Source organism: Lupinus angustifolius, chromosome LG14 (assembly GCF_001865875.1).
Source record: "Lupinus angustifolius cultivar Tanjil chromosome LG14, LupAngTanjil_v1.0, whole genome shotgun sequence".
NCBI classification, from domain to species: Eukaryota; Viridiplantae; Streptophyta; class Magnoliopsida; order Fabales; family Fabaceae; genus Lupinus; species Lupinus angustifolius.
Window position 1 is genome coordinate 15,708,202 of NC_032022.1, and position 11,745 is coordinate 15,719,946.

The 11,745-nt window shown below is 32.9% G+C and overlaps 3 protein-coding genes across 7 annotated transcripts; 1 reads left to right on the plus strand and 2 right to left on the minus strand.

Annotated features, from left to right (window-relative positions):
* LOC109326725 (5'-nucleotidase domain-containing protein 4-like) lies at positions 858-6,731 on the plus strand. 4 transcript variants are annotated; one of them, XM_019559480.1, is made up of 17 exons: positions 858-1,171; positions 1,603-1,922; positions 2,152-2,229; positions 2,316-2,536; positions 3,062-3,154; positions 3,346-3,429; positions 3,760-3,870; positions 4,255-4,360; positions 4,437-4,499; positions 4,660-4,713; positions 4,904-4,961; positions 5,261-5,337; positions 5,668-5,756; positions 5,845-5,905; positions 5,990-6,049; positions 6,146-6,208; positions 6,379-6,731. In XM_019559480.1, the coding sequence occupies exons 1-17, from the start codon at positions 1,048-1,050 to the stop codon at positions 6,514-6,516; spliced, it is 1,800 nt and encodes a 599-aa protein (XP_019415025.1). In that variant the 5' UTR covers positions 858-1,047; the 3' UTR covers positions 6,517-6,731. The 4 variants fall into 4 exon arrangements, with proteins under 4 accessions (XP_019415025.1, XP_019415024.1, XP_019415027.1 ...); XM_019559479.1 differs by having other exon boundaries at positions 859-1,171; positions 5,668-5,768; XM_019559482.1 differs by having other exon boundaries at positions 862-1,171; positions 5,698-5,756.
* On the minus strand, positions 7,424-8,664 carry LOC109326729 (protein RADIALIS-like 6). Of its 2 annotated transcripts, none has more exons than XM_019559489.1 (3): positions 8,505-8,664; positions 8,228-8,467; positions 7,424-7,453 (listed from the first exon to the last, which is right to left on the minus strand). In XM_019559489.1, the coding sequence occupies exons 2-3, from the start codon at positions 8,464-8,466 to the stop codon at positions 7,426-7,428; spliced, it is 267 nt and encodes an 88-aa protein (XP_019415034.1). In that variant the 5' UTR covers position 8,467; positions 8,505-8,664; the 3' UTR covers positions 7,424-7,425. The 2 variants fall into 2 exon arrangements, with proteins under 2 accessions (XP_019415034.1, XP_019415033.1); XM_019559488.1 differs by having other exon boundaries at positions 8,228-8,481; positions 8,526-8,662.
* Positions 10,460-11,201, minus strand: LOC109326427. Its single transcript, XM_019559111.1, has 2 exons — positions 11,022-11,201; positions 10,460-10,701 (listed from the first exon to the last, which is right to left on the minus strand). The coding sequence occupies exons 1-2, from the start codon at positions 11,131-11,133 to the stop codon at positions 10,460-10,462; spliced, it is 354 nt and encodes a 117-aa protein (XP_019414656.1). The 5' UTR covers positions 11,134-11,201.

Sequence of the window (11,745 nt, forward strand, 5' to 3'; positions counted from 1 at the left end):
ATTTATATTTTGTTTTTCTTTCTACATCTTCATTTCGAACATGTTATCAATCACATACAACTCTTATATTTTTACATTTTCCCTCACCTTATATTTACACCTTATTTCATTACAAATATCTCTTCTATGCCTACCTCCCTTTCACATACCCTTCTTAGATTCATATAGGGATAACATTGTCAATCATTTTCAACCATTACAATAATAAACTAGTACATTATTTATAATATATATTAATATCAATAAATAATGATGATAGATTAAATAAGTAATGTTAGGTTAGCCCCATCACATGGGACAAAGCTTTTGAAGCGCATGGGGATAGGATATAAAAAGGGAAGGAGGAAAATAGAAGAAGAAGCATTGCATCATCTGAGTGTGATACAAAGTATTTTTATTTGTATTATTCCCCTGCATTTGATAGATTTTTTAATATTATTTATATAGTAATCATTGATGTTAAAATTATATGTTTATTCCAAATGTCAGAAGTCCGGAGATTTTTAGTTAAACATTTTTATTAATTATTTCCCCCTAACTACATCTTTACTAAATTGAGTAATTATAGGAAATAAAAAATGTATTTTTGTTAAGGTTGTTTTTTAGTTTTCCACGTGTATCATTGTATCAGAGTTTATCCGAGCTGTAAAAATCTCGGATAAACATTATTTACAAAGTTTTGAGATGAGTTTGGATTGTGGCAGGAAACTACTTATCCACGGCATAACCAGAAAACGAGGAGAAAAGGGGTGAAGCAAGTAAAGCACCATAGCTTTTTTTCGTCCACTTTCATAACACTTCTCAACTCAACACCACTCTCTCTTCTTTTATTTTCCACACCCAAACCCACTAATCTAATTAACAATATTGATTTCCTTTAACTCATTTCCTTATGAAAATGAAAATGAATATGAATATTAATTCCAATAATAGAAATTGCAAGTTGTAATTGCGTTTACATATCTGAATCTAATTCCCTTCCGATTCCTATGCTTTTCAATTTCATCATGCTTATTTAGTATCCACGCACGCACGCACGCACCAACCATGCGATTTCTAAAGAGACCACTCTCATTTTCCTTCTTCAATTTCTCTCCTCCTCTTTTCTATTCTCCTTCCCGAATCTCTGCCAAACCTTCTCCCTCTCTCGCTAACGCTGCCACGTCACCAGGTTCGTTTTCTCTTCCCCCTCTTATCGGACGGGAGCACATTTGTTGTTCCACAGCTTTGTCTCAAGCTATGATTAACCAAAAAAATATTTAATAATTTTAATTTTAATTTAAATAATTTTTTTCAACCGATTAATATATAGCGACACAAAAGGTATGACAATAGATGTGTGGTCCCTTATTGGACTAACTGTTTTTCTTGTGCTGTAAGATTTTTATTTACAAAATAAAATTCTATGTCAGGTTGCATTGTATATCGAATGAGTTAATTTGTTATATATCATAGAGTTTCAAGAAAGTTTTATGTTCAATTGTTACATATCATAGAGTTTCGAAAAAGTTTTACATTGACTGTCATACAAGTATGTAGCATTTTATACACTCATTTGCTACAGAATGGAATTTAATTATCTGTTCTGAATTAAATCTATAGGAGTTAACCGATTGCGCTGTCAATATTTAATGGACGGGAACGATGGAATTGATGTACATGATGGAAGATCAGTGGAGTTGTCTGGCAGTGATAGTGGCAAGAAGCCATGTGTGTTGTCGTCGTTGTCTCCCAGACATGGATGTAAAACTGATATAGGCAAGCAGATCTTTTGTAACAGGTCACTGAATATGAAGAACATTGTTGCTGTCGGATTTGACATGGATTATACTTTGGCGCAATACAAGCCTGAAACCTTCGAGTCTCTTGCTTATCAAGGCACAATTAAAAAGCTGGTTTATGATTTGGGGTATCCTCGAGAGGTTTGCCGAATTAGTCATGTTGCTATTTTTTGCCATGTTTGGTAAATTGTCTTCTATCTCTTGTAGTAAATATATAGTCCTGGTCTGATATTGTGTTTTTTCCGAAGATTTACTATGTTTTTTAGTTCACATTGTCAGAGGACTTTATTTATTCCCATATTTTTTGTGGGTATAATCTATCTAACATTTTGCAGTGTTTGGGCTAAAAAAAACTTCATTTTTGTTGCAGTTACTAAACTGGACTTTTGACTGGAAGTACATGGTTAGAGGCTTGGTTCTTGACAAAAAAAGAGGCAACATCTTGAAGGTTAAGACTGAACAAATATTGTATGAAAAACGATTATTTTTCTTTCTCCATTTGATTGTTGGGTTGCTGGCTGTGTATGTATTTAGATGGATCGCCACAAGTATGTGAAAGTAGCCTATCATGGATTTAAAGAGTTGTCAAAAGAAGATAAAGTTGGGACCTATGGAAATACTTTAGTACGTGATTCTTTTGATGAGCCAGACTATGCTCTAATTGATACACTCTTTTCACTGGCTGAAGCATACTTGTTTGCTCAACTGGTAGATTTTAAGGATGGGAATCCTGGAAAAATTCAAGAGGGTGTTGAGTAAGTCTTGTTTTATGCTTGCATGAGTTCTGTTTGAGAATTGTTGTATGCTTTTATTTTCAAGATGAACTGCATACTACAACCAAGAAGATCATCGTTTTTATTTTCCAATACAGAGGGTAATCTTGGTTAGTTTTTTGAAGAAATTTAGTAACTTAATATTTTTTAATGATAAATTACCTGCCAGGCAGGTGTGGGTTTTTTTATGGGTATGAAGGTAGCGAGAACTCCATTAAGTAAGCTTGTTGTTAATGCTGTTTATATAAAGTACAAAATAATAACTTTAGCTACGTATTGTTGCTACATAAGACATAGCAGGCAGGCAAAATGCAGCATATTATTAATGCTAGGCCATTAGCTCTATTTTTCCCCCTTTCAAATGTTGGAAAATTGTAGCTGGGGTGTAAAAAAGGAATGAATGAGCATCAAATATATTTGTACTTGAACCATCAAACAGACTGTAAATAACTACTATATATATGTGTGCCTCATGATACATATATCCTTTATTGATTTTCCTTCCAGTTATGCTCGCATGTACAAAGATGTTCGAGCTGCAGTTGATTTGTGCCACCGTGACGGAACATTGAAGCAAATGGTTGCTAAAGATCCCAAAAGGTATGAATATAAAATTACTGACCTAGCAAAGTGAGAATTGGACATCCACCTTTTGTGCTAGTAATATCATGGAGTCTCAGTTAGTGTAATACATATTTCTTTGTGAAAGTTGCGTGCTTAAATTTCATCTATGGATTCTTGATGAAATTATTTTGATTTGATCACTTTTCCATTTGAACTTTATCTATCAGGTATATTAATGAAGACACCGCGATAGTGCCCATGCTTGAAATGCTCAGAGAATCCGGACGTGCAACATTTTTAGTGACAAACAGGTAGTTAAATGTTTTCTATGTAATCATAGGGAAAAACTCAGTAATTACTCTCACCATGTTGGTTGTTAATGATTGATTGAACAATCAAATTAGTAAAACTTTTTTATAAGACATTTTAACTCTGGTTAAATAAAACACACAGTGCCAAGTTGGAGTTGTGGTCATATTTTGCAACATTACAAGATAAGGATTGAGAAGTATTTGAAAATTTGTAATGAATTGATTTTAGATGAAATATTACAATGTATATCTCCAAAAACACTAGCTGGTTTCCTTCTCTACACATACATTTGGCTAATAATTTTCACACTTTCATATTGTCATTGGCAGTTTATGGGACTACACAAATATTGTCATGAATTTCCTCTGTCAGTCCAAAATGGCAGATGGCACTAACAATTTTAACTGGCTTCAATACTTTGATGTTGTCATCACTGGCAGGTAATGTTTTACTCCTAGCATCTATACCTAGTTGTATTTTTTGGCTTTATTATTCTGCATAGTGTGGATTCCCCCCTTTATTGTCAAATTATGGCCCTCAGATTTCCACAATGAACAAAATATGTTGAGTAACTAAGAGGTTAGCCAACTGTTAAAGTTTGGTCCATGCATTGATCAGTGAATTGCATTTTCAATTTGTTTTAGCCAGACCATTTAATGTCTTCCTCCCTTGAGAACACGTCATGTATCATTCATTTTACGAACCTCGAAACATGTTCGTGATGCAATTTCGCAGTGTGTTTTTTAATCTTGAAAGTTAACATACAATGATAACCTAACTTTTAGATTTCCATGCTAACCCGATCAACTCCACCATCGATACAGTGCAAAGCCAGGATTTTTTCACGAAGAAAATCGTGCCAACCTATTTCAGGTTGTGCCTGAGACTGGGATGCTACTTAATACAGATAATGGCTCTCCAATGCCTCAGGTTAGCACTAATAGCATATCCTTTTATTCACTCCTTTAGTGATCTTGCATAAGAAGTTGTAATTTTTTAATGAAAGGTGGGTGATAACTCAGCAAGGTTAATAATTGACGATGGAAAGCATGCTTGTCCAGTTTTCCAGGTATATAAGTCATCAGTTTGCATAAATGGAAATCAATTTTCGGTTTATGCGAAACAAATTGAAGTTGGTGTTATTTTATATTCACTTTGTATCCAACAAATGTTAATTTATTACCTCAGCATTTCATTGTGTATATTGTGATTTTGAACTTCTATTTTAGGGAGGAAGCGTTGGTCATCTGCATAAACTACTTTCCGTTGAATCAAGTTCACAGGTAATTTTCTCTCACGGCTACATAGTGGTAGCATACATGAATGGTACCAAGCTACATAATAGTTTTCTATTCTTAAGAGTTGATTATTTTCAGGGAATTATCGTGGCAGTTGTTGATCTAGGAATTCTAGTACTTCAGGATTGTTGGTTTATTGAGGCCTCCTGTAATAATCTCATTGCTTTACGTGTAGGTTCTGTATGTTGGGGATCACATTTATGGAGACATATTACGCAGCAAAAAGGCTCTTGGTACATCATATTAATCTTTATGGCTATTCTATGACATAGACTTTGCATTTTTATTCTATCTAGCTACGTGGATTCTATTATTATGCTGTTACCTGCTGATATGATTTTGTAGGACTATTATAGAACTATGGATTACTAGAAATGTAAGTGAGAATATGAGACATTGATGGAATCTGAGTCCAATTGATTTTGTTTATGTGTACAAATCCAAATATTAACTTATTTCAATGTTTATGTATATTTGGGGATTCTCCTTCATGTAACATATTTGATTGTGGTGCAATGTGCTTGATGAGCAGGATGGAGAACAATGCTTGTTATCCCAGAGCTTGAGAAGGAGATTAAACTCCTCTGGGAATCAAGGGATACCCGCAAGGTGCTTATTAATTTTATTACCTCTGTTATTATTTATAAACATAGAAAAAAGGCATTATTAAGTTCATGCATAAACGATTTGAGTAATCCTAGTCAGCCATAAGTTTGACAGAAATCTTCCAAGATTCAAGGTTGGCTATTGGATGGGATAAAATGTTAGGGATTCTCCCACCCAAGAGCCACGAAGCATGTCAAAATCATTTTGTCAAAAGTTCTGGCAACCTAGTGTTTTTCAAAAAAAAAGGTCTTCTGGCATTTTTGTTGAGGTGTGCTTTTGCATTGTTCTCATTCTCCTTCGCAATGACTACTTGACTAGCTTATACAATTTCAGGAAGATTTTTACATGAATAGTCTTGTGCAGGAACTCCAATTCCTTAGGAGTGAGCGTAATTGTATTGAGGACGGAATACATCATCTAAGGTGGTCTCTGAAGTTAGTATAACTCTCGACCTCTCATAAGCCCTGCTTAATTATATGAAATCTTAGAGAGTAGCGCACCATTTTTCAGATTCAAGAATCCAAGTCCTGATGCCAAGCAGAATTTATCTTCAGAACTTGATAAATTGGAGGTTAGGCCTTTAGTTCCATTCCCATGCCATCCATGGCAGTTCAATTTCAGACATCTGATATTAAGTGTTTAATTTTCTTGGCAGCTTGAAAGAGAGAGAGTACGATTGAGCCATCAAGAAGCACAGCGAAAATTACATCAAAGGGTAGAAAGTTCACTTTTTTTTTCCTTCTAGTCTATTTACAATGTATCCATCTTTGTATTAGAGATGTTGATTTTTTTTTTGAAAAAACCATTGCAGTTTCACGAGCCTTGGGGCCAGCTTCTGAAAACTGGTTATCAAAACTCTCGGTTTGCTCATCAGGTAAGAAGTTACTCTAGCTAGTGTTTTAGGTGTATATGCTCCATTCTCAAACATGTATACAACTGTAGTAATCCCTTTCTTGTTAGTGTAGCTTACTAGTTGGTGTATGAAATTGATCCCAGTGAATGGTAATAATTGTCTAAATGAACTTTTCTATATGCATGGTGCAGGTTGAAAGATTTGCATGCCTTTATACTAGCAAAGTATCTAACCTGGCCTTGTACTCTCCCGACAAGTATTACAGGCCCAGTGAAGACTTCATGCAACATGAATTTGGAATTCTGGCTTATGAGCCGGGTGAAATGTAAGTTTAGCTGCATCGGAATTTGGCGCAACATTCTTTTGGGTTGGGAAACCTGAATTCTCTGTTTGCCCTATGTTCCTGTTCCCTGCCTCACTTCTCTATTTTATGTACATTGCTCGATTTAGTAAATTTTGAAGGTGCCATATTTATTATGTCCCCTACAATGGGAAGAAAAATATGCTTACTAGATTTTAGCGTTGTATAGCTTCCTTGTTCTCATTTCTCATTCTAGCAAGCAATAATAACTACTACAGAAATTGAGTATTTTTATTTTCCATATATACTTACCCAACCATTAATAAGTTTTCTTAAATATATTAATAGAATTGAATTGCCGATACTTGTATGTAAAATTTGATTACCCAATACTGAATATTGAATTAGAGCTAACTTAATTAAATTTTTATATATACGTTATAACTTTTATTACTTTGATATATTTTATTATCATTTAATATGCTTGGGGACAATGATTGCTCAAGAATTGTGAAATTTCAACTTGAAGTTGCAACTTGCAAAGCCACACCATGAAGAGAGTGTTTGATTGCCCTGTGTTCAATAAAACCAGTGCAAGATTAATGAAGATCACTCCTCAATTTTGTTTTTGTTATCACCAGTAATTATAGTTGTATATGGCCGATTATAAGTTATTTCTTTTGTTTTGTTCCTGTTTATGTTAATACCACGTGGTAATTAGAAATACTAAAAAATATGATTGGGCACTACACTTTTCTTATTCCATAGATCCATGATTAAATTGAAAAATCACATAAAATATAAATCACAATTGGGTTAATATAACAAGAAAAGGAATACACAACACATTAACATAAATTCAAAGAAGAGGGGGTTATGTTGTACTAAGCTAGAGAGTAGTAACTCAACAACTCTGATCTACATATATTCTTTTGCTTCACTGGAAATTTAGATTCCCAATCTTCCTGCTCATGAAAACAGAATGATATGGAATAAGAAAAGGAATAAATTCAGGTTTTTAAGAAACTTGATAAGTGTCTAAATAAGTACATGGATGCATGATTTGATGATTATCAGCAATAACAGACCAATGGGGTTGATATTAATATATGCATTATGGTGGTCAAGTGTGCATCATCACGTGCATGTGATCTAAAGCTTTATGGATTAGATTTCATGTGGGGTTTCCTTGGAGTTCAATACTCTATTTATTAATTTGAAATGAAGAAATAAAAAAAATACCATTCGTTTCTTGAATGGACCTTACAGTTCGAAATTTGTATATAACTAGAAAGAATGAAGATTAACACGTGAATAAAAGAAATTTTTTAAAAACAGAAACTATCACCAGAAATAGCATGCATATGATGACATAGTGGTGTTTATAATGAAATTGGCAATGCAGGGTAGGGATTAGTGTCCCAAAACTAAAAAGCTTTCTCACTTTTAATTTTCAACCAACTAGTTTTATTTCTTGCACAAGTTCTCTCATGACAAATTATAATATCTGTATCTCTTATTTATCCTTTTACACATGTCAAAAATTCATAAAAAAATGTACACAATTTAATTGTTAAAATATTATAGTTTTCAAAGTACCCGACGATATTTACTTGGAAGCAATGTTAGAGCAACTTTAGTTTGTTTTTCCACTAAATTCTAAAGAGAAGTATCTTTTTTTACATAGTTTCAAAGTACCAAATTTTCATAGTTTCATAGTTTCATGGTATTAGTATTACCTTTGGTCATTGACAATCTTCCTCACGTTTATGCCAGCTCCTCTATACTTGGGTGGTATAATTTGATCACACTCTATTCGAATCAAATCTTCCTTAAGTATCTCATAGTGCTTTTTCACTTCTTCTACAGATTTTCCACCTACAGCATTCGCTACATTTTGCCACCGGTTTTGGTCGTTAGGACCATGCACTGCAAGAGCATCTTCAAATCTTCTATTTTCTTCTCTTGTCCAACCCATGCTAACTATAACAAAACAAGGTAGAACAAAAACTAATGTGGTAATAATTAAAGAGTTATTATGAGAAAAAGGTAGTGAGTTTTTCAATCTAAGGATTTTAGTTTAGTTTAAGATATTTCCCATTCTTGCTGCTTCTTATGTAAGTGATGAGAGTCAAGTGGGTATGTGCAAGTTGGCGAATTCTTTTTGGGGTTCTATGTCATGAGAATGTGGTCCCCAGTCTCAGGCATGTGTTGTATAAGCCTCATTTTACCCTTATACTATATATCACTTTTAGGAGGTTCATTTCAAGGTTAATATTTTGGTAAGAGATGGTTTAGCATCACAATCTGTTGGAAAGTAAGTCTCATATTAACTACCTTATTATTTTGGGAATAGTTTAAATACTTGTCGTGTTACTCTTTCTATTGTTAATTGGTTTTGAGGAACTAGGATCCTCTGTCCCCACCTATGTCCCAAACCAATCATATCCCACAAAATAACATAAAAATGTTACTTTGTTTTTTTTATTTTTATTTTTAAATATATGACAAATTTTTATTGAACTCGGACTCAATGAGACACAAAATGTGGGATAACTGATCCACATTCTAGTTTTGAGATGAAATCTTAACCGACCCGCTCCACCTTTAGACTGACCCAACACTTAAATTCTCGTAATTATTGTCTCTTTGCGAGTTAGATTTCGAAAAAGAATGAATGGAAATTGACGGCTTCAGAGCCATGAAATACACTTAAAGCGTTTTATTTATCTTTCTTCCTCTCCAAAACTCAACTCGCAAACAGATCCTTAATGTTTCACAGTTTTACAAAGTACAAACTAAGTTGATTCTTGAGGACACATATATAGTATGGTCTAGATAACCCATAAATACTTATATGATCATAATTCAGAAGAGTAGACTTTTACAGGCTGGTGGTGGTGGAGATTAGATGCTAATTGTCTATTTCTCACAGCTATAGATATATTCCGTAAAAATATAGACCTCCACCCTCATACAAAAAAGCATGTGCTAAATATTCTGTGTCTTTTCTAGTAGTGATGTTAGCTAGAATATTTATCCCCTCAATTATTTTGCAAAGTCAAGTAATATGCTTTCTCCATGAGCATTAATAAATTAATACAAGTTATATTATAGATTAGTACCACTGAAACTTAGGCTTCAAATTCACGATCATTTGCTTTTAACTTAGGTTGCTTTAAATTATACCTTGGCCTTGGCCTTTGAACGCATAATTTATATTCTATGCACATATATATGTATTTAAGTTGAGTTTACTATGGTGTACAAAACCAAATATAATGGTTCAATCATGAGGGTTAACAAATTGAAACAACCAATTTTATATTCTTTTTGACCAATCAAAATATAATAAAATGGAATAGAACACAAATATGTTTTATCCACCACCACATAGATAGTTGTTCCTAATATATTAAACAAATCTAAGTTTGTTAGGAAAAATAAAAGGAAACTCAAGGAAAAGACTTGCACAACATGTCCTAGATGTTGAACTTACAAGGCCATTATAATTGGAAGATTATATACCGAAAAATTAAGTTAACTCGTAAAACTAGAATATAATGTATTTTGTTTTTTCCTTATTTTATAAATCCTAAAAATTAAGTTAACATTGCTTGTCTCCAAATAAAAAGAATTGATCAACAATTATAAAGTATAAAAAGGTATGCAAAAAAATGATCCAAGAATATTATTATTGTATCTTTGTTTTCACTAACTTGCATAGCTACTCCACGAGATAGACATGGATACAGAAATCTTCATATAAAAAATTCTTATACATACATACAATAATTTTTTTTGGTAAAGTATTTTCTATGAAAAATATTACATTATTATAACTCAACACCTATGGTTTTCCCAGCGTGCATCCATCCCTGCCATTCTCCTCAACCACGTACACTTTTATTCGACTTTTGATTATGTTGTTATTGTAACTTGCAACAATTCTAAATGACATGAAATGATACTTAAAAAACAAGAGAGAGGGTTAGCCCATAATCTGTAATATTGCTTATAAGAGTATGATTATGAAGTGAGTGTACTCTTTCACTAGTTTCCAATAATGATGGAGTTGGTGCTGGTGCTGATGCTGATGCCACTTCCTCTTCAGATTCCACTGATTTGGCTTGTGGCATTGTTCTTATGATATCATCATTCTGTGTGTACACAAACATTTTTCTTGCCTTCATTCCCTCACTTGTATAATTTCCTATAAAGTTGATGAATTTGGATATTAACATTCAAGAGAAACAGAAACAAGAGAATTACAAGTCCTAATGCAAAGAAGGTGTAATTAACAAGCAAACTTATTTATATAATCATCGTTATTGCATGTGGAATGAGAATATATATACACATATTATATATACATATTATATATATATAACGAGCAGTTCCTTAAGGGTTAGTTTGGAGGGAAAGAGAAGGCTTAAGGGCCATAAAATATATTTATGGTATGATTCCCAAGCCTTTTATTTCCTTTGTTTCCCCTCCAAAATTCAACTCCAAACAAACTGTAAAGATATTTACCATTTAAATCGAGGTCGGCTTTTGAATTCTCTGATAAAAAAATAAGAGTTGGTGTGATGATGGTAAGAAGAGCCCAGACGAAGAATATAGGAACTAGAGTTCTCCCACTCATTTGTTGTGAAAAAGTAGAACAATTTCATGCACCACTAAGTGTTCTTTGTATCCTAACTTTTGGTGTCTTAGATAATAAATAGAGAGAGAGGAGATTCATGGAACATGATGTTTTTGGCATTATTAAGAGATTACTTGGTCATTTTTAAAGACAATTGCAATAAAAATATAGACAAATAGGGGGAATCTTTTGTCCAAAATGATTATATCCCTTTGTCTTTAGTCAAAGTAATGTAGAAATATTATTGTGTTTTTTAAAATTTTCATTTTACTTAAACGATACTTTTTTATTTGACTAAACCAAGAAATTAAAACATTTGAGTGGATCCTTATTATTTATATGGTAGATTCAATTTTGAAACAACTAAGTGTGTAATAAGGTTTTTTAGTTGTTGGATTGTTGTCCTTATTAAATCACACATATTTTATCTTATTGTTTCAAAAATGATTTAAATATTTGTTGGACTATTTCTCTTAACAACCACTGTGGGCTGTTTTAATGTGCTATATTCATTCATTCACATGATATATAATATTTGTGATTAGTGTCTAGGCATTGAACTTTGATGTACATATTTGATAAAGATGTATTTGTTGCACCAAGTGCCTCTGT